General features: G+C 41.6%; 1 protein-coding gene across 8 annotated transcripts in view; it reads right to left on the bottom strand.

Moving 5' to 3' along the window:
- Positions 1-26113, bottom strand: part of dab2ipa (DAB2 interacting protein a) — a 165506-nt gene that overhangs the window by 44758 nt on the left and 94635 nt on the right. Inside the window, exon 1 of one of the 8 annotated variants that reach the window (XM_023834474.2) lies at positions 15061-15386. The exons of 5 other annotated variants lie outside the window; for them this stretch is intronic. Coding sequence is in view for 1 of the 3 variants with exons in the window: in XM_023834473.2 (XP_023690241.1) it covers positions 6049-6071 (23 nt within the window). In the remaining 2 variants the exon portion in view is untranslated. Of the gene's footprint in view, positions 1-6048; positions 6287-14813; positions 14983-15060; positions 15387-26113 lie in introns of those variants that run through there. 2 more of the 8 variants (XM_023834476.2, XM_023834473.2) reach the window with 2 other exon arrangements.

Genomic DNA, 26113 nt, shown 5'->3' on the forward strand with positions numbered 1-26113 from the left:
CATCCATAGCCTCAATGAAGGCTAGACACGAGATCCAGGGATTACGTATGTACATCCGTTAAAACACAGCATTCGCAAAGACAACAGGAAACCAAACTGTGACCCTTAAATGGAGAAGCAGAACAGGATTACAGACAGATGCATTTATAGAAGGTTATAAAAAACATAGTTGCCGGCTGTTTGTTTGAGATGACAGGTCGTCTAGAAAGAATGTGAATAAAATGGCAAAAAATGGCTTCAGAGGAAACCCGCTGGTGCATTTAAAGCCACTTCACTTCCCACTAAAGCAAAGAGGGCACAGGCAGCAGTGTCACTGAAGGGACCGGCACAGTCCTACATTCCAGAAATGCGGCTCTCAAAAAACACGCAGCACTCAAAAATAACAGAATCTTCCATAACAATCCACTTAAGATGTTTCATTTTCACAAGGCAAAACATTCTGTCACAATTGGGAAGTGTTTGTCTAAATTTTTCTCTGAGATAATAAGCGCTTCTTAGTGAAATATGGAATTAAATAGTCGAGAAGCGTGTGCTTATCTGATGCACATCACTTTCTGTGCATTTCACTTTCTTCAAAAAGGAGTAGTGAACAAGGACAGATTTACAATTAATAATATATTACAACAAAAGAATAAATATGTTGGACTAATATGCGGACATTTCCATAAATAGGCCAATGACTTGTCACCTTCCACAGCTTTTTATTTCACTTTTTTCGTAACCAAAGTCTAGGGTAAATATGAGCCTGTAAAGCAGACTTTCTGTGTCGCCATCAGTCGATCCAATCAGAGTGCAGGAGCACCCAGTAGTGTTTAAACGCACATCAGAGCATCCCCCCCCCCCCCCCCCCCGGTCCTCTGCGTTGGGGAGAGCAGGGAGGGGGGGGGGGGTGTGTGCTTTCTAACAAGGTTTCGGTGAAGAAGCAACACCAGGAGGAACGCTGAGAGTGCGCAACCTTGGCATTGGTGCAGCTCCGGAAGCTGCTTCCTGAAATATAAATGATGTCATGCTTGGGGAGGGAGGGTCCCATTTTCCTGTCGGGGAATTCTGCCATACAATGGGAGACGTGGCTTTTAAGGAACAGATATAGGAAGACCTTCAAGCCACACAGGTCTTAAAGAATCATGGTGTCTTGATTCAGTAAGACACTTGCAGAGTATTTATTATGAAGCAAATGATCTGACTTTTAAAAATACTAAAATGCCCTTTTGCTCAATAACCTTCATGATATGGATTAAGAACTTTAAGGTATTGTGTAACAGCAATGCCGGGCCGGCGATTTGAAGTGGCAGACCTTCCTTCTCTGAGCAAAGAGACGTAATGCGACAGCGGCCCAGAGCCCATCTCGGAGAGGCAAGCCGACGGCAATCCCAATGGACGCTTTCACAGATGGTGCGATCAAGAAGCTGAGAAAATGCCCTATTCCCCGATCGTATTTTAACAGCTATGAAATCCGTTGCTACTACCACAAGATTTCTGTTCTTTTATTTACTCATATGGGTCACAATGAAGTCGTAGGACGTTCATTGGCAGAGGGGAAATGACTCGAAGCAGGAAATTAATCACCACTTACTTGCTTAGTGCTAAAGCTGTTTCTGTTTAATGTTGTTTTGGAGTAGGTAAATATTTTAAATTAAAAGAGGTTGTTCAGCAATGTACCAGTAAAGTAACGGTATTCCCTTCTAAGCCAAATCTAACACACTTACTGGTGAGAAGGACAGAGCGGGTTTCTGCTTTGTAAATGTTACCCGCTTGCAATGAGTGCTTTGTGGCTTCAACACGGCAACAGTGCTCTGAGTCTGAGAGGAGAATAACATCTCTCATAATGCCTAAAGGTAACTTTTCAGCATTAAAAATTAAGGAAAAATAAAAATAGATACACGAGTCTTAACAGAAGAGCACACCAAGCAAGCATGTTATTCGGTTGTGTGTCGTTTTGTGTAGGTTTGCGACAGAAACCGCCTTTTCCCCCTACGTGACAGAATGATGCTGCATCCCACCAAAGGGCTGCCCATTGTAGCTGTGATCTTCTCACCAAGTCCAGTACAAAAACCAGCTCAGAATGTCTTACTATGTTTTGAAGTTCTTGCTCAAACTAGGGCCTAAGAGATCACTGTAGGCTTATCACATTCAGCTGCTTTGAAAATCAAATTCAATTCAATACAAATTCACAGCATTACATTGTCTCAAAGCGCTTTATATCATGTCAGGGATAACAAATTTTCCTTAATTGCAAATTATTGTTTCATCAAAGTAAATCTCTATCAGAATCACTGGGAAATTATCAATGACAAACAGCAGAATGTTTGAAATTTACTGGGTCATCTCAGTGCACACATGACAGCTGTCCCTCCAAAAATCTCATAAATCTTGGTTTCGCATTGACCTGCTACTAAAGTAATCTGCAAGCCTACATCCATGCTGTGATGTGTCACCTTACGTGACGTGTGCAGCACTAATCACACAACATGCACTGTCCTTCATATCACACAAGAGAGAAGGTGAACGAGCCTTCCGGTTTCTTGGTCTGTCACCATCTGTGATTGAGCAGGGCAGCGAGGACATCGTGATGACTGACATTTAGAGATAGGAGAGACACCTTAATGACTTGCTAATGGAGATATAGTGAACGGTGCTAAGATACACTTAAGGGATGAACAGAGCACATGCTAATGATGTTATAAGTAAAAATGTTCTCTGGCTGAAAGTGACAGTAATGACTTCCTACAGCTAACACTGTGATGATCAAAAGCAGCCCATCCCATCATCAGCTGAATATTATCTTACAATTTTGATTTTTCTCCACTTTAAATAGTTTTCTGACCTTTTAATATCCTCCATACTCAACTATAAATTCATTCTGTCAACAAAAAGCCATTAGCAGAATGATGGCCTTCTTTTAGAGTGCTCCTGATATACCTTTAGGGTAAATTATTTAGAAAATCAATACATTAGTCAGTCAACTTAAATATTGTTATATAATCTCATATGCTATTCGGAATCTACACTACGGATTTGATAGATATGATTATTGATTCAATAAGAAAGTTCAGGCAAGTTGCTCTCCCAGTGACAAGTTGTTAAATTTCATATTTACATTGTATGGGAAAATATACACACGACATGCTTGTATACGAGTACAGCACATGTGTATGTAAGTGTGTGCACCACTACTCTGTCCTTTGTTTTTGGACATTTAATCATTTAATTTTGCCATCACAAGTCTATTGCTGTGTAGAAGGAAGTTAATTTTGATGAAAGTGCCTTATTTGCCTGATAGTTAAAAAGAGTTCAGTAATTTCCCTGTTTTGCAGATGGTTTGAGGCTGGTGCAATAAACTGGTACACTAAAAAATATCTGTTCTCCATAGGCATTCCCAAATAAGGTTTTTATAAAATAACCTTGTATGGCAAACAAGGCCAGCTACGGATTTTCCACCATATCTTCTGCATTCCTGTATAGTGGGTATACTGTATTTCATCGATCCATCCATCCTTATGGGTCATGGAGAGTCTGCATTCCATCCCAGACAGCACAGGGTACAAGGCAGGGGACACTGCGGGTGGGATGCTGAACCACCGTAAGGCACACGCTCACACGCTATGAGCAATTTACAGAGAGCATCCTAACCGCATGGGAGGAAACCCGCCAAAACCCAAGGAGAACATGTAAATTCCACGCATGTTCACAGAACTGGAAAAACCACAACACTGGAGGTGTGAGGTCACAGTGTTGCCCACTATGTCAGCACACTGCCCTTCCTGCTTACCATCACACAGGGCTTTTAAAACTCATTATGAAGACACCATGAATCTTTAAACTGAATACCAAACCTGAAACAATGTTACTGTCAAAAACCTCTCTAAATACTATAATGATTATTTGAACTTCAAACAGAGTCTTTCTGTATTAGACTGCTACTAGATGGCAAATTAATTATATTCTTTACACTGCAAGACACTGAAGTGGTAAGATATATCGTTTTAATTAAGGGCTCCAAAAGCATAAAAAATTATATTATTTATTTTGACTCCCAGGGGAATTTGATGAAAAGTTTAATGCAAATAGCCTGGGAATAAAGAAAGCTGAACCTCACAACAGGATATATTTATGGGTACAGACTATCTGCCAAAGTAACGCAACATTCTTCATGGGAAACCAGTGGGTAGTACTGCAAGGTACTAAGTTGGGATCCGACTCCTTTTTAATCTTCAGGAATAACAAATTCTAGAATATTTAATAAACCGGTTACATCTCTGTACAATTGAAAATTTGTGCAATGACCCAGACAAAATGATGAAATAGAGAGACATTGTAGTAAATGATTTGGGAAATGACTTAAAGTTAAGAGTTGCAGGTACTTCAGAGTAGTTATAAAATTTCAGATAATATTCATAAGATTTCAGAGAATCTGGGAGAGATGTAGTAAACTGTGTTTATGGTATGTCACTGTTAAGAAACAGTCAGATATACATGTGCATACATATACAAGCATAAAAAAGTCCAAGACGTAAGGCAATCTGATAGTAATACACCAGGAACACTGTTACTTAGATAACCTCATTTCAAAAGGACATGTGTGCATTAGGGAAAGTTCAGAGAAAAGGAATGGGGGAAATTAATAGTCTTGAAGTATTGCCGTGCAAAGAGAAGGTTATGAATGTTAAACCCTTTTAGCCTCGACTCTGATGACTACTGTTACTGTACTGATTCAAAAATAGAAAACCCATTTTTTTTTTTTTTTTTTTTTTTTTTTTTTTAGAAAACCAATAACGGAAATTACTTGTGGACCAGTTTATATCAGCACAACACATGTGAAGATTAAGGATATGAATTTTCAGCAGACAAAGTGATTTAATTTATTAAAGCTTTAGACAAAAACAGTAACACACATACAATGTTCCTCAAAGCGTATGTGCACAAAGCGAAAACTCACTACATAAAATGTGTTCATATCTATGGAACTAACAAGTACAGCTAATACTTTGCATACTAATCCATAATAATGTGTTTAACAGCTAACAAATCCAACCAATTATTCTAAGAAGTTGCCCTTCTGCTGAACAATCTAAAATATGAAAAATATGATATAAAAACATTGTTTCAAAGATCACAAAGATGGCCAACCCTTTTAAGATATATTACAATAATGTTTATACCGATTATTATTATTATTTCAGCAACTGACAGTACATTTCCAGAACTATGTATGTATGAACTAAGTTAATTACGACAATGAGAACCATGAAAATATGGATTATTATTAAATCATTTTCTCTTCCGTGAGGACCTGGTTATTTCAAACCTCTTCAGTGTTATCGCAAACAGGAATAAGCACCACTGAGTCATGTTTTACATTCCTTCTTTCCCAGCCGACGAACATCTGGGCCGCTGCACAAAACAATACATATACATCTACTATTTACAGAAGATTACATAGACATCTACTATATATAGAGCAATAAAGAACAGCCTTGAGATCTTCCCTAGTAACAGATCAGCAGCACTTTCAAAAGCACAGGATTTATTTAGAAGAGAAAAAAATACAGGAAGAGAGAGGACATCCTGCCGGCACTGATTGACCCACACTCGCTACAAAACTGGAAGCAACTTCATTTATCTGAATTCTACAGTGAAAATATCAGCAGGTTACTGACACTGGTGTTTCGAACAGCGAAACCAGTGTGATAATCTACCGTCGGCTTCTCCGGCTTTAGCAGCTGCGCCAGAGGATCGGAGGTCCGCATGGGGACGAGCGACTGCGCCGCCAAGTTACAGACAAAAGCCTGTGAGCACAGTATAACACATAAAACAAAAAGGATCTATTTAGTTATGTGATCATCCAGGAAATTGAACACAAATAAAAAATTTAACATTGCAGCTGAACGAATCCGGAATTGAAAGGCGAAATCATCCCCCTTCTCACACTCCACGCTAGCAGGAGATGAAAGTAAACGGAAACTCCTTTACCTCGCGTGGCTCGGTAATCCGACAGCTCGAAACGATAAACGCCGCAAACAAGGAAAGCAGATCGGCTAATGTACTTACTGTTTACTAAAGCGGTGAAGCATGGTTCCATACAAAAGCAGAAAATACCCGGAAAGCAAAAGACGCCTGTCCCCATACACATTGCTGTGTTTTAGGACTCGTCCCCGACCATTCCGGCTACAGGGGCCGGCAGGATATCTCTAACAGGCTACTGAGCAATACAGCTCTCACAGAGGATTGTCCCTCCGCCTATACAATACCCCTAGGAATAAACTGTTGCATTCTAAACACACCCTCCATGCAGGCGAAGCCTCCAGCCATTTAAAATGACGGCGCACTTTAATAAGTGTATTGAATTTTATTACCGCTATATCTGAGATTTGCCTGTGCTTAACTGCCAGATTACACGGCAAAATGCAGAAGAATATAAGTTACAGTATGCAATCACGGTCTAATCCATTACCTTCCTTTCTCACCGGCAACGTGACAAAACACAATTTTGTCGTTTTAAAGAGGGGCATTTATATTTGAAAACTAAAATTCTTCCTTTATCAACAAACGTTTGCGGTAAGACACTGACCAACAAACGTACAATTGGTTGCGATGGGTGAAAGCAAAGGAGAGAAAAACGTTCTTTCTCTTCCGAACCATTTCCAGGACTGAATCAATACCGCGACGCTACAGTACGTGACACAGGGGTGTGGGACACACTGAAATACATTGAAGGCGTTTCTTTTTCGCCAGGGGAAATCGATAAAACTGTTTTTGGACTTTATCAATAACGGTATGTTCCAGAGGTCAACCTCTCATTAACTCGGGACAAAGCTGCCCGTACCTATATAAACCAACCGCTACTAGTTTACGGTGTCCAGCCACATACCAATAAATACAAGAGTAGGCTATATGAATTTGTATTTTCTTGGGAATTTGGAATTACGCAAGTGTAACATACTAACAAAAAAGAAAACCTTCCGACCTATATTGTCTCTCCTGATCTTATACTAAACACCAATTCATAGAAATTCAGTAACAATTAAAATGTTTATTCTACAACGAACTAAACAGTTCTGTGATGGGTTGGCGCCCCGTCCTGGGTTGTTCCCTGCCTTGCGCCCGTAGCCTCCAATATAGGCTCAGGACCCCGCAACTCTTAATAAGATAAGCGGTTACAGAAAATAGATGGATGGATGGAACTACACAAATATCACAAAATTTCAGCGTTCCGATCGACTTTTTTAATGTTAAAAGAATATAGCACAACCACTATTCAGTGTAAACATTCACTTTTCAGAATCTGCGTTTTAATCCGAAAGCCTCTTTCCCATTTATCCAGTGGCGCTGGTTTTCATGAGCGTAAATAGTTTATTACGACTGGATGCTTAACTGCACTGAGGTCTTCATTAAATAAAGACATATGTTGTTTACCTCCACAAACTAAAAACATCTTGACAAATGAGGCATCGACATCCTACAAGCAAACACATTTTTAATCTTAGCATCGAGGCAGAGAGCTATAATGTATGTACAAGGCTTGCTGCTGAGGAATCTTATTTCAGTATGAAAAAAGAGGGGGAAATAATCCAACTTATAATTGTTATGGAACAGATTTGAGTTTCATGAACTAGTGCAATTATTATACACATAACTCGTTTTATGCTTTAAGAATTCAACTTGCTGTAACAAAATATTGTAGACCCATTAGCACAACTGTATAAATAACATTCCTGATGAAAAATGCTGAGTTTTCCGTTTAATTTTTGTCTGATACTATCAGCTCTCTGATCTATACCTCTGCAAAACCACTTATCTGGGGAGAAAGTTGCTGGTTTGTGTTCCAGGAGGTGACAGCCTACAGGATAATGAAGCAAAATATTCAGCTGACAAGAATGCATAAGTTTAGCATCATACAGTCGGTTAAGCAACAAAAGAATAGCAGTGTTTTATCTAAACATCATTAGAATACTTAAACATTGCTTAAGGCTGGTTCTGATAGGCTCATCTTCCACAATTCTTTAATCAAATTAGACATCAGTGACAGTGCTGTACATTAGACATGGCTTGTGTGTATCAGCTGCTGATCACTGGCAGTGTCTGCGTGTCGACTCCGTTTGCATCTTTACAGGTCCTGTCTACAGGCTTTTTTGGTCTGAGATTGAAGGTGTTAGGTCTTCCCTCCACCAGGGCGGGCTTGTCCTTTTCTTTTCTCTTGGCCAAATAAGCTAAATGCACACAGAGAGCATCAGCAATCTGGAGTTTAAATGGAGCAGGGCGGTAACACCATCATCCAATGCCAAGCCATAGCCATTCTTGTTAATTTCTCAGCATTTGTCCAAAAGACAACGCCAGGTGGGAATTCCTCTTTTTTGGCTTTATTATGAAGTCTCTGAGTGTACCTCTACTGCCCACATGGCGCTGGTGCACAAAGCCACACATTACTGGAAAGTCAGAGGCAGGCTGATTCCCCGTAGTCTGCCAAGATCTAAGCTATCCCTTTTGTTGTCCAGAAAAGGCTTTTCTGTCACCTTCAGATTTCACACAATTTCCCACTGCCTCTACGAACAGGAAAACTTCTTGCCTGAGTTAGTTTAGCTATTGATTTTTGCAATCTTGCACCTGTAAAACATGATTCCCTGATAACCTATTGAATTACAAAAATAAACAAATAAAGAAACAAATAAATAAATAATCCTTGAAGGAAAATTCTATAGGGAGACTACAGACATTTCTTTATTTCATTGTTAAAGACATTGGTTTTTCACTATTAAGCATTTTTTCTTAAATTTTAAATTGTCATTGTTATAAAAATTTAACTGCTTACATTACATCTGTACTAGTTACTACTAGTAAGTTTTAAAAGTATATAAAACAATAACTTGAATATTTCATGATACACAAGCCACGCCCTTGCAAAATGAACAAAACTGGCAATGGTGAGATGGTAATATGTGATGTTTGTAATAACATAAAATAACATAACACAACACAACATAACATAACATAAATCTCTTAGACAGTAATTACTGTCCATGAGATAAACTCATGCTTCATTTTAAATTATTAAACAATCACAGTTTAATAAAAAAATAAAACAGTCCTAAATTAGACTAAGTCAAATGACCACCTGACCCTCTGGACTTGGAATGTCCAAAGAAAATTTGTTTACACCATAACAATACTATCTAAAAATTTTAAGGCTTGTTGGAGAATCGACTAGGCTAACAAAGAAAGTCACGAATATCAGGACACAGACCAGAAGGGGGCGTTATCCTCGGCCATTAGTTTATACATGTTACATGGACCCAGGGTTCCCACGGTGAGTTTGGCTCCAGTGATTCTTCTATCTGCTTATTCTTTTGGCTAAATCAGCTCCTGCCTGCATAACCTGAACTAGTTCAGCTTCCTATATTCCTTTCTTGGATCATTAGCAAGAAAATCCGAACAGTAACTGTCAGGGAAAAGAACCATAAGGATTTTTGACTGCCGCTTACTTGTAATGGAATGCAACATAAAAAGTATCTTTAGGTTATATCCTATAATCAATATGCAAATGAGAAGGCATCGCCACTCTCCTCCAGTCACAATGCAATCAGTACAAAAGTAAAAGCTATTTGGAGTTACCCCACAACACATTTCTCATCAGCACTATACATTTTGTTCATACAGAGCTAATTTTCCAGGTACCATAATAAGGATGTTTAACTGTTTTTGGGTGGAGGGTACCATTGTGTAGTCTGTTTTCATTTTGACATCTCAATCTGCCACTTTTGCTTTTCTTTTAATTTGCCCTGAGAACAAGCTTCTCTTTCACAGACATACAAAAGCAAACACACAAACAGATTCAGCTGACAGTCAGCATTCCTTAACGGAAGAAAAAAAAATGCTTAAAATCCACTGATTTTAGTGATGAGAGAGTGAGAAATAATTGCCTCAAATAAGGTCATGTCTCAACAGAGAGGCGTCTGTGGCTGGTATTCTAATGTTATCTGGAGCGTGGTAATTGTGTCCAGCGCACTAATGAGACATGACTATATTTTTAATTTTCACCACCACGGTCACACTCCAGATTACATGCAGCCCCCCTCCCCCTTCCCAGCCTGCCTCAGTTCCTGTGGATTGTTCACCGACCCACTTTTCACTCAACTGATGGTGGCCTGCCAGCCAGTTCCAACCCTCAATGTTTCCCAAAACACCCCCCCCCCCCACCACCCAGTTCACACACTACCAACAGGAAGCATGTCTCCTTTGGGTCTCCTTCTCCAAGAAAGAAATGTCTGAACAAGGCATGTGTGGAAAAACAACACAAAAAAAGACAAAGAATCAGAGCATTAGGGTTTTTTAAAACAGAGTTTCCCAATCCAGCCCTTTGGGGGCGCCCAGACAGTCCAGGTTTTTGTTCCCTCCCAGCTACTGACAGGGAGCTGGGAGTGAACAAAAACATGGACTGGCTGGGGGTGTAAGAGGACAGGGTTGGGAAACACTGTCTCAAACCAAAGCTACACCCTATTTCAAAGAAACCCTGCCTTATATTACTTAAAATGGATTTGTTTCTGCAAACTGAACATCTGTTTTAACATTAAGGGAAATGTTTCAAAGCCGACTGACAAATGAACAAATCAATAGCTCTTTTAACTGAACAGATACTGAGATCCAAATGGAATCCAAAGGGATTAACAGTTACTAGTCAATTGCAATCAGTTATAAATAATGTAGGTAATGCACACAATCGTATAGTTTAACATCTTTGCATTATGCTGATCTGGTTTATAGTGCAATTCCATTCTAATGGACAATGCACAACAGCCTTAACACAAACTAAATTTATAGAAAAAGATTTCAGAGCTGTTTAGCCATCATCAGTAATATTTTAATCTGTGCCAGGCATTTTATGAAGTCTGACAGATGCTCTTGTCAAAGTAAAATAAAAAAACACCAAAAACAAGATTCATCTCAGACTCCAGCAACATCCAGTAAGATTTTTTCCTGATTTTATCACTTAGATATAAGCATACTTACATTCCATTGAGATGAAAATGTTAGTACTGTGATATTAAAATGACTTCAGACCAAAAAAAGGCAGAAGGACAGAGCTGCTCCTCACGTTCTGTCTGTATGTAGCGGGACGCTCTCTCCCTTTTTCTGTCAGGGATCGTGTCCCATAGTTTGCATGATTCGAAATATCCCACTGAGCATTTCACCTCCATCCACATTACTTATCTTTTTATAGCACTGGTGATTCATGGGAAGCTTTCAGATTTTTGACATTAGCAATGTCTTGTATTTTACTGCTAAAGTCTGGGTGGTGTAACATAGGTTTAGCTAGTCGATAACACCATTTCACAGGAGATAAGCATAGAGGTAATGACAGAGATTGGCATGAGAGCTGAAAAGGCGGACAGATTGCAGAGTGCACATATTTTACTGTCTGCTGAGTTCCATGCAGTTAAGAAAAAAAAAAACCTAATATGGTTCTACGAGCAGTTCGCTACAGGGAGCCCATTGAAAACATAAGAAAAAAATCTGAAAACCAGTTTAGCGACAGAAACCTGAACGATAGATCACGTCACTTAGAGTTATGATGCACATCATGTAAATGGTTTGTCCTCCCCCCACCCCATACCTGTACATTTTTCAGAAGTACATTTTTTTCATTTGTTCATAGAAATCTGTGTGAATATCCACAGACATTCTGCCTTTCTGTCAAGCTAAAAGTAATCGGGTTTCCATTTGACACACAAGCTGCTTCTCGAACCCCAAACAAAGAGCATCTCTTCCTCCCCTGTCTTATCTAATCAGACCACACAACATCACGATGGGGGGGGGGGGGGGGGTCACCCCAGGAAGACAATAACATTAAGCCTGTTAAGTCATATGCCTCAGCAGGTAGTTGCATTGGTTTTACTGTTACAAAATACATTTTACTGCCTTTTATTTAGAAGGGTGCCCAATCTTGGCCATCTGTTACAAATGTAACCTCTTCACCTCAAAATGTAAAATACTGTTTAAAATTTCATGCTAACAGACTAATTAAGAAACTGCTGACGTTTTACAGTGCTATATATTAGCATTTAGTGCTTGCATGTGTAGAATCCCATAGGAATAACAACCAAGGGAAAAACTGTTGCTTTACCTATTAACATTCTAGGTTCAGCGCTGTTGTGATGTTTAGATGGGGCTGGAATAAAGACATAAAAACTAGCCCCCATATTCTGGGACGAAAGCATCAGTGAGCACTGGGAATTCAGGCATGCTGAAACACTATTTCTACTTTTTCCCGGACAAACAAATAAATCAGATTTAAAAGCTAGCATACATGCGCAGATGCATTTTACGGGAGACCACAGGTGTTCTTCTGCACTAACCAGCCTGCTCATGAATCCCATTAGTTAATTGCTATGTTCTTGATGCAGTCGATCCATTACACCCGCATGTCTAACTGGAAAGTTGCTTATATTCATAACGCAAAGTAAAAATAGCAAAGATACGGAATTCGTTGAACATCTCCGTGATGCAGTGAGGCAGAGAGAGAGGGAAAGAGAGAGCGGCAGTAAGCGGAAGAGGTGTTTACTCCATGGACATGACGTTGTTTGTTTCCGACTTGTTCCCTCTCCACTGTAACAGGTGTATTCTATTCCAGTGGTATACAGCTTTAAAAAAAGAGTCAAACAAAAACAGGAAGTGAATCCATCACAAGCTCTTTAAATTCTGTGGTCTCACTCAGGCCTCGCACCATTTCCATTTGTATTCCTAACATTAATTTGCATTCTCCCTTCATATTTTCACAGGATTATTAGATTAGAGCCAAATCTCCTTGCTGTGATTGTCCAAAAGCCTCAGATTTTTCTTTTTTTGATGTCTCTGCAATTCTGAGTACTGGCTGTGGCTGTTTTTTTAGAAAGAATTCAGAGTGTCCAAGAAGCAGCCTTATTCTGACATTCTGCGGGTTCTATGCGCCCTTTCAATTCAGATGGCCTGAGACTTCCTGACAGAGCCGGACACTGGGGCCTCCCAGAAGGCTGGCCTTGAGTGCTCACAGAGCCTTGGGGATGAGTACTCAACGTCTTCATTGTCTGGCTGGCACACGCTAATCTCATGCTGCACTTTGCTTTTAGATCCCGGAAGAAAGAGCGCTTTAAGATTGAAGTGTTACCTTTCTCTGCTGTGTATTCTAATCTTCCAATGCAAACAGCCTGTTCTTATGAGAATATTATGAGCACTGGAATCTACAGAGTATCGTATGTAAAGACTCATAACAGTGCCTCACTTAGCTTGTGTTTGCATGTAGTTTTAAAAATTAAATCCATCAAAAATCAAAAGAAATGAGTAGACTAAGAAGAAGTGAGCCTTCTCCATGCTGCTCCATCCTGTCACTTTGACTTCGCGTCTTTCCTATCCTTCCCTCCAGTATCTCCCCCCCTCCTCCCCTTCATTTCCCGTTCTTTTGAAGGGGTGAAAATGGCGCGGAAAATGCCAGTCTGCCTTCCCCTTGACTGATGTACAGAGTCTAACTGCATCGCCTCACACTTTTACAAGAAGCCCCATGAGATGGTGCACAGGAAAGAGCCCCCCCCCAAACACACACACACACACATCCACAGGACAGATATACAAAATGAAAAGCATAGGAAAAAACAGCATGGGAACAGCATTGCTATAGCACTCGCTCTGGCTACCAGGAGGCCATTAAAATGTTGGATACATATTGATATCTTCATGTATTTTATCTTCATGTATTTTTGACTGTGTGCCAGCTGTAGGGCTGCTAAACAGAGGCCTGGCTTGTTTTTGTCAGGCTTTCAGCAGTTTGTACTGAAAAGGTCTAAAAGCACCCCAACAATCACACGATTTCTGATATCACATCCACCGTTGCTTTGAGAAATAATGAAAGAGGCGATCGCACTTTCCCAATAGAGCTGAGTTTGACTGGCAGTCGTGATGCTTCTGCCCAAAGTGGCACATAATTGCTAAAATAGCCCAATTACTGCATTATTCGAGCTTCTTGACAGTTAGAAATTCATACCCCTTCAACCACCTCGACATGTCATCACCTCCAGCATTTTTATCAAATGTTTAAAAGGACAAAGGACACGCATGGATGTGTCAGACAACATGCCATCTCCTCTCTGTCCACGCTGACATCACAGGCGTGTACAGAAACGCAGCCCAGAGGCCACACAGCACAGGAATTCTGTTAAAATTCCAAAACAGGTCCCACAGCTCAGCTGCGACGGACCAGATTCGGCACTTGGTTCCGTTCACATGGTCGCTAACAGAATAACCACATGCATGGCTAAAGAGGCTGTCTGAGCACAAGGAACGATGCACAGGTGCAAAGGTCCAGTGAAGCCCCATAAGAATGGGAAACACTGCAGAAAATGCAACGGAGACAAAGCCATTAGCAGCTGCCGTCTTTGCAGCTCCGAAGATCTCGCTTCTGTAATCAATGTTCCACGCTCTTGCATGTGATGCCTGACAAAGCGCAAGCCAGATTACAGTGCACCTTAGCCTCTCATCAGTGGCACTGTGTTTATTTTTGTGCAATGTGAAACTACAGCAGAAAACATAAGTAAGAGCTTTCCAACCCAACAAAAACATCTCTTCCCAGGGTTCATGGACCTAGGTTAATGCTTTTTGAGACGAAAGCGCTGGTAGTAAGGAGTGTAGAGCAGCTGCTCAGATGAGGATGCACAGCAGGCTGTCTGAAACAGCTGTTTGAACTGCCTCACACACATAACCCTCAGTCACAATCATGAGACCACAGTCATGTGATCTCAATCCTTCCAAAAAGCATGGGCTCCCCTATTGGCCCACGGAGCACGGTATCTTACCCATCGTTGACAATTTCCGAAATCGGCCACGATACACAGTGGCAGCGGGGGAAACGGCGACACTCAGTACAAGCAAACGCTGTACAGCCCTTCGTGCAGAGAACAGGCGTCAGACAAAGGATGCGAAGCAATCCAAAAGCTCAGTCTGCCAGGACACGCTCGCACGCACACACACACACACACACACGCTCGCACGCACACACACACACACACACTCGCACTTCCCTGCGACCGGCTAGTTCCTCACCAGGCATTCCGTCGGGATTCGGGAGAAGGATGAAATGGCAAGGCACGCCGTGTAGGAGCCGCGCAGGAGAGAGAGAGAAAGCGGGGGGGGGGCGTGCTGCGAGCCAGCCTCCCCTCAGTGCTCCATGATCCACTGGCCCCGGCTGCACTGGCGAGGGGCTCTTCCCGGCGACTCTGCTGTATTCACTGCCCTACGCTCCCCCTGCAGCTCCCTGTCTGCCTCTCCGTGTCTGTACGCTGAACTGAGCCAGGGATCTCTCTCTCTCTCTCTCTCTCACTGTCGCTCCCTCGCTCACCATCCCCTCCCACCCTCACTCGTTCGTTCTCCTCCTGTCATCTGTCGCTCTGCCTCTGGGAGCTGCGTGCAGTATAACAGGGGGGTGCTGCACTGGCCCTGCCCCCTCACCGTCCATGGGGGTGGGTGATCTTTGTCCTCTCCTACTAAAAGCAGCTGACTTCTTCCTGAGGTGGGGGTTATAATTGACCTCTCAAAAGGGTTGATGTGTCGCTGGCGTGCCGGGGGATGGGTGGAAAGCAGCTCTCCTGCCACCATTCCACTCACCCTGCTGCCCTCAGGAATTTCAGCAAGTGCTTACAGGTGCTTTCTGGCTGCTGAAGTCAAGCTCAGTGTGATGCTTTGGGAATCAATCAAATATGAAATTTGTGAGAAAAATGACAATGGTTATTTTGTTTACATAATGTTTAAATGTATTCAATTGCAAGGTTATAGCTCTAAAACTTTGTTCTTCCTTTATGATTACTCTAGTGATGTCACGAAAGACCTCTCCTCTTATCCACTGTGATGTCAAAGACCCCCAACTCTTATCCATTTTGACATCACCAAAAACCCCTATTCCTAACCATCATGAAGTTACCAAAGACCCTCGCTCATAACCACTGTCACATCACTGAGGAGCCCTGCTGTTAACCACTCTGACATCATCAAAGACTCCTGCTCTTAACCATCGTGATATCACCAATGACCCCCAATCTTAACCATCATGACATCATTGAAAGCCCCTGCTCTTATTTGTTGTGACCTCACCAAATACCACTGCTCTTAACCATCATGATGTCATCAAAGACTTCTGCACTTAACCACCATGACATCATAGAAGACCCCTGCTCTGAACCATCATGTCACCAAAGACCTCTGCTCTAATATCTGTTCCATTCTGGGACTTTCATACCCATGGACACTCATGGAAGTCAAGGTCTCGGGCATCACAGCTGTGTTCGGCTCATAAAGTGGCTGTACAGATGGGATGCGTGGGGCTACGTTACCTACTTAAAGGCAGAATTAAGCTGAAGACAGAGCGAGACAGCGTTGGGAAGGGAAGGCGGCGAGCTGAGTGGCCCTACAGTCTGTCCGCAGTGGCATAAAGGCTGGCCATAGCCTGGTACCGATGGTCGCAGCAAAGGGCAGAGGTTCACCCAGCTTTCTTTAGGGTCCTTATCCATATTGAACCTCCTGGAACATATTTCGTCATTTTATTTAAGTCAACATCTATGTCATTGTTTATGTAGCATGTATATTAATTAATTCATGTCTATTTAATCTTTAAAGTTAAAAAGATGTTGAAACGTGCTTGTTCCTGATTTGCTCCCAGCAGGTGCTGTCATCCCACAAGCCCTCTTCTCCCTCTTCTGCTCAGAGTTTACAGCTCTCCTGATTCGTTCCTGCTGCCCATGGGCCGCCATCCTGGCGATGCACCAGATATTTCAGCTTTATAACTGCAAAATCACAAGCTTTATACCTGAATTACCTGCTATACACAAATACACATTGTGCCAAAAAGTGACTCCTGCCAAGATCTGCTTTGGTAAAAGCATTTAGTATCACGTCTGCGAGGTGATATACTTTAAATACATCAAGCAAGCACACATTTCACATAAACTCCTGCTGCTGTCTGCATTCTTTGCACACATACTGTGTCCTATTTGCTCTGGTTATTCTGTTCACAAGGTGACTGGTTATTGTAATTTATACTTTGTGCCACTGGTGGGAGACTCCTACGTAAGCTAATTACACACAGGTATCCATCGGCAGAAGCTCCCCTGGGGAGGTTTACCAGAGTGCATCTCGGTAGGACAGTTTTGTGCAGCCCCCCCTGACCCGACACACACGAAACACGCAGTACTTTAAGGCGGATATGGCAAAGACAGCTGCTTTGTTATGCAGATTGTTTCGTGCAGAGGAACTAACCTTGGGTGGGTGGGGATGGGAGGGGATTTAAAGCAGACCTTCCAGGGAGTGTGGGGAGTATAAAGAGCTTGCAGCACATTGTGACACAGACTGAAGCACAGCTACTTAGCTATACTCCCTTACTGTGGACGATGAGGACCAATAGTGTCAAGACCTCAGCCTGGATGGACAGATGGATGGATGGATGGACAGATGGATGGATGATGGATAACTGCATATACTGAAAGTGGATTAATTACCATCAGAAAGAAGGCGAATTCTTCTATTAGCCGGTTTGCTGCAGTCTTTGTAATCGAGAAAACTCACAGTATAGAATAATCACGGTTTTTCTGTTTTTTTTTTCCATATAATTTTTAAAAACATAATACTGCCTATGAACATCAATTATAATAATTTATGCAGCCCCATTAATAAGAGCTGTAATAATTCTACATGCCAACACTCCCTAAAAGTAATTAAAGAGGCATTGTAGTTCTATTAATTGCTAATTACCGGGAAGCCCTTTCTTATGAAATCGTACCCTCTGGAAGATTCCATTATTCTCAGAGTCACGTGGCCTCGCACTGTTGGCATTTCACGGCGCTGCCGCTACACTCGGGTGAACAAGCACTCATCTCACGCCGCGTCAAAGCTCCCTGATACCACACTTTCATTTCCTGTTATTCATCTCCTATCACTCAGCACAGGCTGCCCCTAGCACATAACTTGCTATTGTCGGCACTCAATGTCAGCGTTGTGCCTTTCAGCAAATCCAGACATCCATTTTACCCCCTTAAATACACATTTCTATATGTTATATAAGTAGGCAGGGGTTGCTGTATTGACTTCAGATGATGAACATCAGCCCACTTCACTTGGAAAAGTGTGTATTGTAAGATATGGATGGAAGGTGGCTGATGAGTCCTGTCTGATTACATTGCATGATGTGAGGTGTAAGAAAATGCCAATGGACTGAAATTGTCTGAAAATAGCAGTTATTTCTTTCATCCCATGATTTCCCCAAGAAGGTTCCTGAGGTAGGTGACCCCTGAAGAGTTAATTGGCCTGATAAATCAGACCGCGTGTGATGCTCTATGATATAGCAGAAAGACGGGGGCATTTTAATCCACGTGGAGTTTAACAAATTGATTGAACAAGCTCTGAAGCACATGTTTATATTGAAGAAGATTAGACAACGAACAGCAAGAGGCCAAATAATCAGTAAGTGAGAAGAGCCCAAAATTTCCAAAATGCAATACACACATAAATACTGTATTAGAGTACTGTCCAGAGAATAGCATAAAACTTCTGTAAGTGTGAGTGCTTGTCGTGCAATGCTGTTACATTATCTTGCACCATGGACAAACTCATTACATCATCCCCAAATGCTTACTATTAATCTCACTCATTTTTGTGACAATTCATCAAGTTGACATGTCATGGGATAAAAGTCACCTTAGCAATACATTTCAGACATTATAGTCCTTTGATCCTGTTTTTGTGTTGATTTCTATGTAAATTCCTACCCCTGTGATTTTAGTATATAACAGTGATGTCATGTTGACTTCAACATGTGAACATTTGTTCCTTTAAAAATTAAATTAAAGCTAGCACTCATTCATTATGACTTGTTCCAATGATTTCCTATTTCCCAGTAGATACTATCACAAAAGAGTACAGGGCAAATTGCCTCTCACTCTTGCGCAGTCCCAATTTCCCAGAGTAGCCGGCGATTTTCTGTTTATTGACCTCCGAGCGTTCAGGTTCTTGAGAGCAATCAGCCAGCGATTCCTGTGATTAGTGCCACAAAGGGCAGAGCCTGGGGATGTGTAACTCAGCTACTGAGGATGGTCCTTCCCTCAAAAGAAAGTCTAGAGCTGTGTCAGTTATATATCTGATACATAAAAAAAAACAGCTTTTCATACAGAGTGAAAAATGTATTAACAGGATTTCAGCGTCTCGCGGAGCCTTTAAACCAGATGCTCTGTTCTCATGACAACTAAACAAAAAGGAAAAATTGAGACTTTTTCTGCACTGGGAGTGCATTATGACCACCCGATGATGTTAGGAGACTTTTCAGTGGCAGGAGCTGGTTATAGCTAGTAAATTCATTAGGAAATTTATTGCCTAATGAGAAACAAGATTTACAATGGATTCTGCAAATGAATAGAGATAACAGTGATGAAGGAGCTGCTAGAATACAGATTGGCATTTTTGCAGGGTGGTCTATTTGGACACAAAACTGCGGTCAGGCAACCATTCTGCGACAGCATAAAATCCTAGGCACAGAACCCATCAGAAGGCATTTTCATTTACAGTTTCTGATCAGCAGAAGAAAAGACTTTGGCTTATAATCAGACATAATCGCAGCTCACCTTCATGATGTAACAGAGCTGGGAAATGACTCAGTACATGGATCAGAGTCGCTTGATATGAATCTCTTAGGGACCAACAAAGCACTACAGTCTTTGCGATGTTTAGTGCCGGCAATAGAACTCTTAAGGGAAAAATCCTTTCCTCTGTGTGTGTGTGTGTGTGGATTTTCATTTCAAAATGTCCTTTCTGGTCCTTTCACAATAATCATCCAGCCAGGTGACCAAATTATGAATGCTGATGTTTTTCATGCCACCAATGCTGCCACTCAATTCTCAGATCAAAAACTGTTGGAGATTCAGCATTTAAAAACTACTGGTGTATGGAAAATATGATATATGAATCTTATGTATACCTGTACTAACCCCTCCTTGGTGTTTGTGTGTCTGTTCATGGGGTGTTGCAGACCTTTTCGTTGAGCTGGAGGAAAGGGTGATCTTATAGCTCTGGGAAGTCGAGTCTGGTTTCTGTCTGCCTGGATCGTCATGTCCACAGACAACCAGAAGAGCTCAAAAACAAACACGCTGCACTATTCGGCCCTCTTCTAAAACATTCATACCAAATAGGGTTTACAGAAGTGTGAGAGATACCACACATGCATTACCTAGGATCCGAATCGATGACACAGTGGGTAGGAAAACAGGGCCGGGCGTCTGAACAGAGGATCAGAGAGCCTGGGTAAAATATCGGCATGCAGAATGAAAATCCGGGGATAAAATCTGAGGTGATGGCCTGTCAGTCTAATGTAAGTGGTGCCTATGTGGGATGTCATGAGGCAGAGCCCCGCTGTCACACATACTACATGACATGGAAGTTATTTGCTGAGAATTTAATATCGCCCCCAAGCTGCATGAACTTCTCGGAATGGCAGTGTCAGAGGACGTCAGAGGACGATCCTGGAGCAATATGCTCCACGGCGACACCAGTCTCCCATCCTGTGACTCCAGCACCACCTGCATAAGGTGCAATAATTCAGCACCAGCCGATCCTCAGAAATTAGTCTGTGGAAAAAACACCTCAAAGCAGTATTTTAAAGGCACGAGATTATGAAGATGCATCCGCCTGGGAAATATGTACAGGTTTTAATAACTCTAAATGCCATGTTTGGGGTGCTGGATTTTGCACACTGACACCTTCCAAAGAAAGCCAAAATGTCCTTCGTCACAACCCCCACCCCCCGCCTGTTCAAACCATGTGCCCCATCTGCTTCACTTAACCCCCACCCAGCCCTAACCTTAACCATAAGTAACCAAACAAAATACCTCCACAGAATTGCCACTTACTGCATGTATGTTCACATACATACATACAGTTCTGTGCAAAAGTGCTAGGCAATGAACACTATGTTTACATTATCTTTATGTTGGTGTAAAACCATAATTTCAAGTCTGTCCAAGTATGTTTAACCATTTCTAAGACTCTCTGAAAGTCATCCAAGTATCTACAGTAATCACCCAATACGCCCATGAATTTGTGGACTTGACCACTAGCACACCCTATTTGGCTAACCAATACCTTATCAAGATGTTAAAATAATTATTGCATCCAACAAGATATCAGTAGCTTACTGGAGAACAGAAGATATTCTTGTAATTTTTAAAATTTAGCCTCAATTCATATGCTTACATTATAATGTTAAATTGTCTGTCTTTCAGAGCAAATGTGCAGTTACTACCCAGAAAAATTGCTTTAAACATTCTCTTTGAAGGCTCAGGACTTTTGCAGAGTACTGTATATACACAGTACAATTTCAGAACATTCCTTTGACACCATGGAAATGGAAATTACTGATCTACTTAGATACAGTTACAAAGCTTCAAAGAGTGACCTCCCTGGTCATTTCGGTATTTTCTTAATTGCCAAGTCATCTCTCTCTCTCTCGGCATCTGATAACTGTTCTCTGCAAATGGTCCACCTACTGGCATAAAAGTCCCTTCTGGGACAACTTGTTTCATCACATTGGCCATTGATCTGTGGCTTAGTTATCATGATGAATGCCTATTATCAACTAATCAGAACACAACAGATGACGTTACAAGTCTGTAAAATGGATTAATCTGAAGGGTAACATATATTATTAATAACAGATTAATCATGCAAACAATGGCATCACAATAAGTAATGGGAACAAAGTATGGCAGCGAAGGATGTTACTTAGAAAACAAACTTAAAAATAATACAAATACTGCAGCAGTATTATCTAAAGCGGTGACACTTCATAAACACAGTTGTGAAGCTTACAATAAAACTGCTGAAGTAGTAGTTTGGTAATATAGCTCAAACAATGCTTTTAACACTGCGTGGTGTTTCTTCTGATCACATAGCGGGAGAAGATGCAGAGATGTCTCCTTGGAGACACAATAAGGTTTAACAGTTTGGCTTCTTCAAGCTATCAACATTAAAGACACATCAAACTGTCTCCCGACACACTGCGGAGGAACTGAGACTTCCTCTCACGTGAGAGGTCTTTGAGCACCGTTGTGTTTGCCGCGAACACCATGTGTTCACTCTGAGCTGAGCCTGTTGCCATTGGTTACTGAAATACCTTATCAACCATGCCACTTTTGAGCCAAACAGTATGAAAAGTTGCAGCTTTTCCTTGTCCCCTTGGAGCCTGGAATATTTGACCATGTCATACTGACCATCAGTTTTCTGCATGAGACACAAGGAGGGTACCATGAGACACAAGGAGTGCACCATGAGACACAAGGAGGGCACCATGAGACACAAGGAGGGTACCATGAGACACAAGGAGGGCACCATGAGACACAAGGAGGGTACCATGAGACACAAGGAGGGTACCATGAGACACAAGGAGGGCACCATGAGACACAAGGAGGGTACCATGAGACACAAGGAGGGCACCATGAGACACAAGGAGGGTACCATGAGACACAAGGAGGGCACCATGAGACACAAGGAGGGTACCATGAGACACAAGGAGGGCACCATGAGACACAAGGAGGGTACCATGAGATACAAGGAGGGCACCATGAGACACAAGGAGGGCACCATGAGACACAAGGAGGGCACCATGAGACACAAGGAGGGCACCATTTCCCATCCAGTTCTTTGTGGATGTATGAGTGCATATATTACACATTAAGCCATGGAGTTAAACAAGTTTGTTTGTAGAAATGGGGGTTTCAGAGCTGATGGATCTGTATTGTTTTTTCTGAATGTGGTGTGTAACGTGTGTTGATCATACAGCCAGTCGCTACTTCCTTACTTCGTCACTTTCTTTCTGAATGTGGTGTGTTGATGATACAGCCAGTCGCTACTTCCTTACTTCTTCACTTTCTTCCACTCTTTCAAGGCTCTTCTCCTTTTAATGGATTGCTGCTTGCTAAGGAGATTGAATATTATCCAACCTTATTTCATAATAAAAAGTCCCTTTTTACGCTATCTAGCTTTAAACATATGTTGGTGGTATGTCTCAAAGTTAACCAAGTACACACTGAACATAATGCATACTTTGCATACAAAGTGCTTAGAGGCAAACTGTACATATTTTACCTGTGAGGTCAGGTGCATAATATTTTTATACATCTGACAAAGCATGATTATATGGATCGACGGCATTGCATGGCATTTTCATATGCTCTATTTATAATTTGGCAGTGTCACACTTTCTACGGTTTAGAGTGCTTTATATTATAGTAAACAGCACTTTACACTTTCATTAAACAATAGTTCTCAGTATTTTGCAAAGGACAGCTGCAGACAGGTCTTTGTATAACACATATTGCAACAATATCAAGAAACCTTATCAAACACATCCAACAAAGCCCATCTCTAAACTGGCCAACAGGCAAAAAAAATGACACAGAGAAATTTATCAAATTCACTTATGAAAGTCATTCACTTTCCGCAGATGGTTTCATAAAATAGGCAAATCAATCTTTGGCCCTCAAAGCTTCAATAAATATGTTTTCAGCCATTTTTTGGACTAGTTCCCATAATAGCACTGGTGCAGCTGGTGCCTCTCTAGTTTCTGATATATTTCACTCAGGAGTTCATTTTTTAATTTTTCTTGGGCTTTAGTCATTATAATGTGTCAGCTCAGTTTGGGTCCATGACATCTGGGTGTGTTGGAGTGTCGTGAGTACTAGTGCTTTTAGGTGTTTTCTATTAGAGCAATACATTTCAATTTAAGATTTTAAATTTAAATTGTAATTCTTAAAACTATTTTGAACCATAAATGCAGACCACAGACAAAAATGCAATGCAGTCTACATGATCATACTGTGCCTTATCAGTACGTTATCATTTAGAGAAGCACATGAACGGGGGAGGGGCTAATCAAACTGCTCGGCCAATGAAAATGCCATATGAGAACATTGCGCGGATGGCTTACGGCATGGTCCAAGAACCTGCTGCCAGGTGACGGACAGACAGTTGGCATGAGGGGAGCGGATGCAGGGTTAACAGGCCGTGGTCTGAAGTGAACAGCCACAGGAGAACGGGGGAGAGCAGGGGACGCAGGCTCGTGCCAGAAGACCGAGATGAGCCCTACTGCTAATGGATGGCGTAGGGACCAGGTACCGATTTAACAAGGCTAGCTATTCTGGTGCCTACCACATGGTCCACAAAGCAGAACATAACAAAACAAAGGATGGGATTGTGGCGAATGTGAAAAGCATGCAGAATATCTTACCAATGTCTAGGCTAATTGTTTAAGGCTATTTTATGCCCCTCAGAAGACCACAAGAAGATCCTCAAAACAACTAACTGTAATCTAGTATAAACTACTGTACTCAGGGAGTTCTATGCAAGCTGGCTTTGCTAATTTCATCCTGTACTTTGTCCTCAGTGATTATTACTTTATTAGCTTGTCTTTACGTCATCCAGTATTTAATTTACATTTTTGTACTTTGCATTGTTGTACAATGTAAAATATGTTGTATTTTGTGGAACTAAATTTGTGGTTCTGTGGAACTATTAGTATCTCTGTACTTTGTTACATTTCTTTATACATGTTTTTTCTTTCCATCTATCCATCCACCCATCCATCCATCCATCCATCTTCCAACTCTTTATCCCAGTCAGGTTTATGGGAATATCTGTTTTATGTGTGTATAAATGGAAGCTGCCACACAACCACATAAATAAACAATAAAAGTATTTGATGAAAAGATCTTCAAAAAACAAGTTTGAAATACAGGCAACCAACACTTAGTGGTCCCCCATCCTCCACCTCAGTCCCTGCCAGTGTTCCCTTGCTTGGGCATTAATCTGATGATAATGACATAAGGTGCTGCTGCAGTTGTTGCAGTGAAACTCTTAAGCTCTGGAATGCAGTGTCAGAGAGAGGCAGCGTCAATATGAACAGGCACTTGACAACGGAGATGCTTTAGTGCAGAGTTGGCCAGTTCAGCTGAAGGCTCAAAGGATGCCACCTTACCTTCACAAAGTCTCATTGCATTAGTGCCACTCTCCTGGGGTCTGGCCGCTGTGCTGTTCTAAAGCCAGTCCAGGCTGTAATTAACCAGGACACCAGTGTCCTGCCCTGAGCAATGGGCTGAGGTGAGCTGGAAGCCGCCCTTTGTCAGACTGGCTGATTGCACAAGTGACCCCATTAGAGACATAGCCAATCCCACTCCCCTCCTTGCTGTGGTAAGGTGACCAATGACCCATGATGCACTTGGGATCGGGTGGTAAGATGCATGTGCGCTGAGCACCTGCTGTGTGCTGGGACAAACCACATGAGAAACACATTCCAGAGAAACTGTCACTGTGACAACAAATGCATTCATACAGACTGGCAAAAAGCAAGCCTGATTCATTTCCCCCCAGAAACTGAGCAGGGCGATCTCTGAAAAAATTCACTGCATACATAAGCCTGAAGATGGTTATTATGTAGCACATTGAGTTTCTCAGCAATTGCCATTAGCTGATTTAGAACAATTTATATGACCAATATATGCCCAGGGAGTTAAATTAGAAACCTTTCTATGTGTCTCTAAGTCCCATGATCATTGTCCTACGCAGCTACTGGAATGACTGTCAGCAACAGCTTTTCAGATGTGCTCTGGTTGTGTCCATCTCACTAGCAGCACCAAAGAGGAGCCAAAAGGGGATGTAGCTCCGTGAAGGAGTGCGTGCTGTGCATGTGTGAGGCCTTCGGTTCAATCCCCCCCATCACCAATTGGTTTATTTTCAAAAATCTCCTCCTGGGATCAATAAAGTTTATCTAGTCTAATAAATACAAAGGGAACAAACATGGTTCCTGGTCTCTGATTTACCTGGATAACAGTTACAGGAACCTGTTCAAATGCTCATGTCCTTGTGAGAACACCCATAATAGAAGAAATTTAGAATACAGAAGCTAAAAATAAATGTCATCCATTCATCCATCTTCAGACCACTGATGGCCACGGTCCTTAAAGTCCTGGGTCAAAATTGTCTGTTTCCATTGGAATCCAAGATTTGCTCCTTGAGATTCATTTATCCATTCATCACCGTAACCGTTTAATCCCAACTGGGGTCGTGGGGG

The sequence above is a fragment of the Paramormyrops kingsleyae genome, chromosome 2 (genome assembly GCF_048594095.1).
Source record: "Paramormyrops kingsleyae isolate MSU_618 chromosome 2, PKINGS_0.4, whole genome shotgun sequence".
Taxonomy (NCBI): Eukaryota; Metazoa; Chordata; class Actinopteri; order Osteoglossiformes; family Mormyridae; genus Paramormyrops; species Paramormyrops kingsleyae.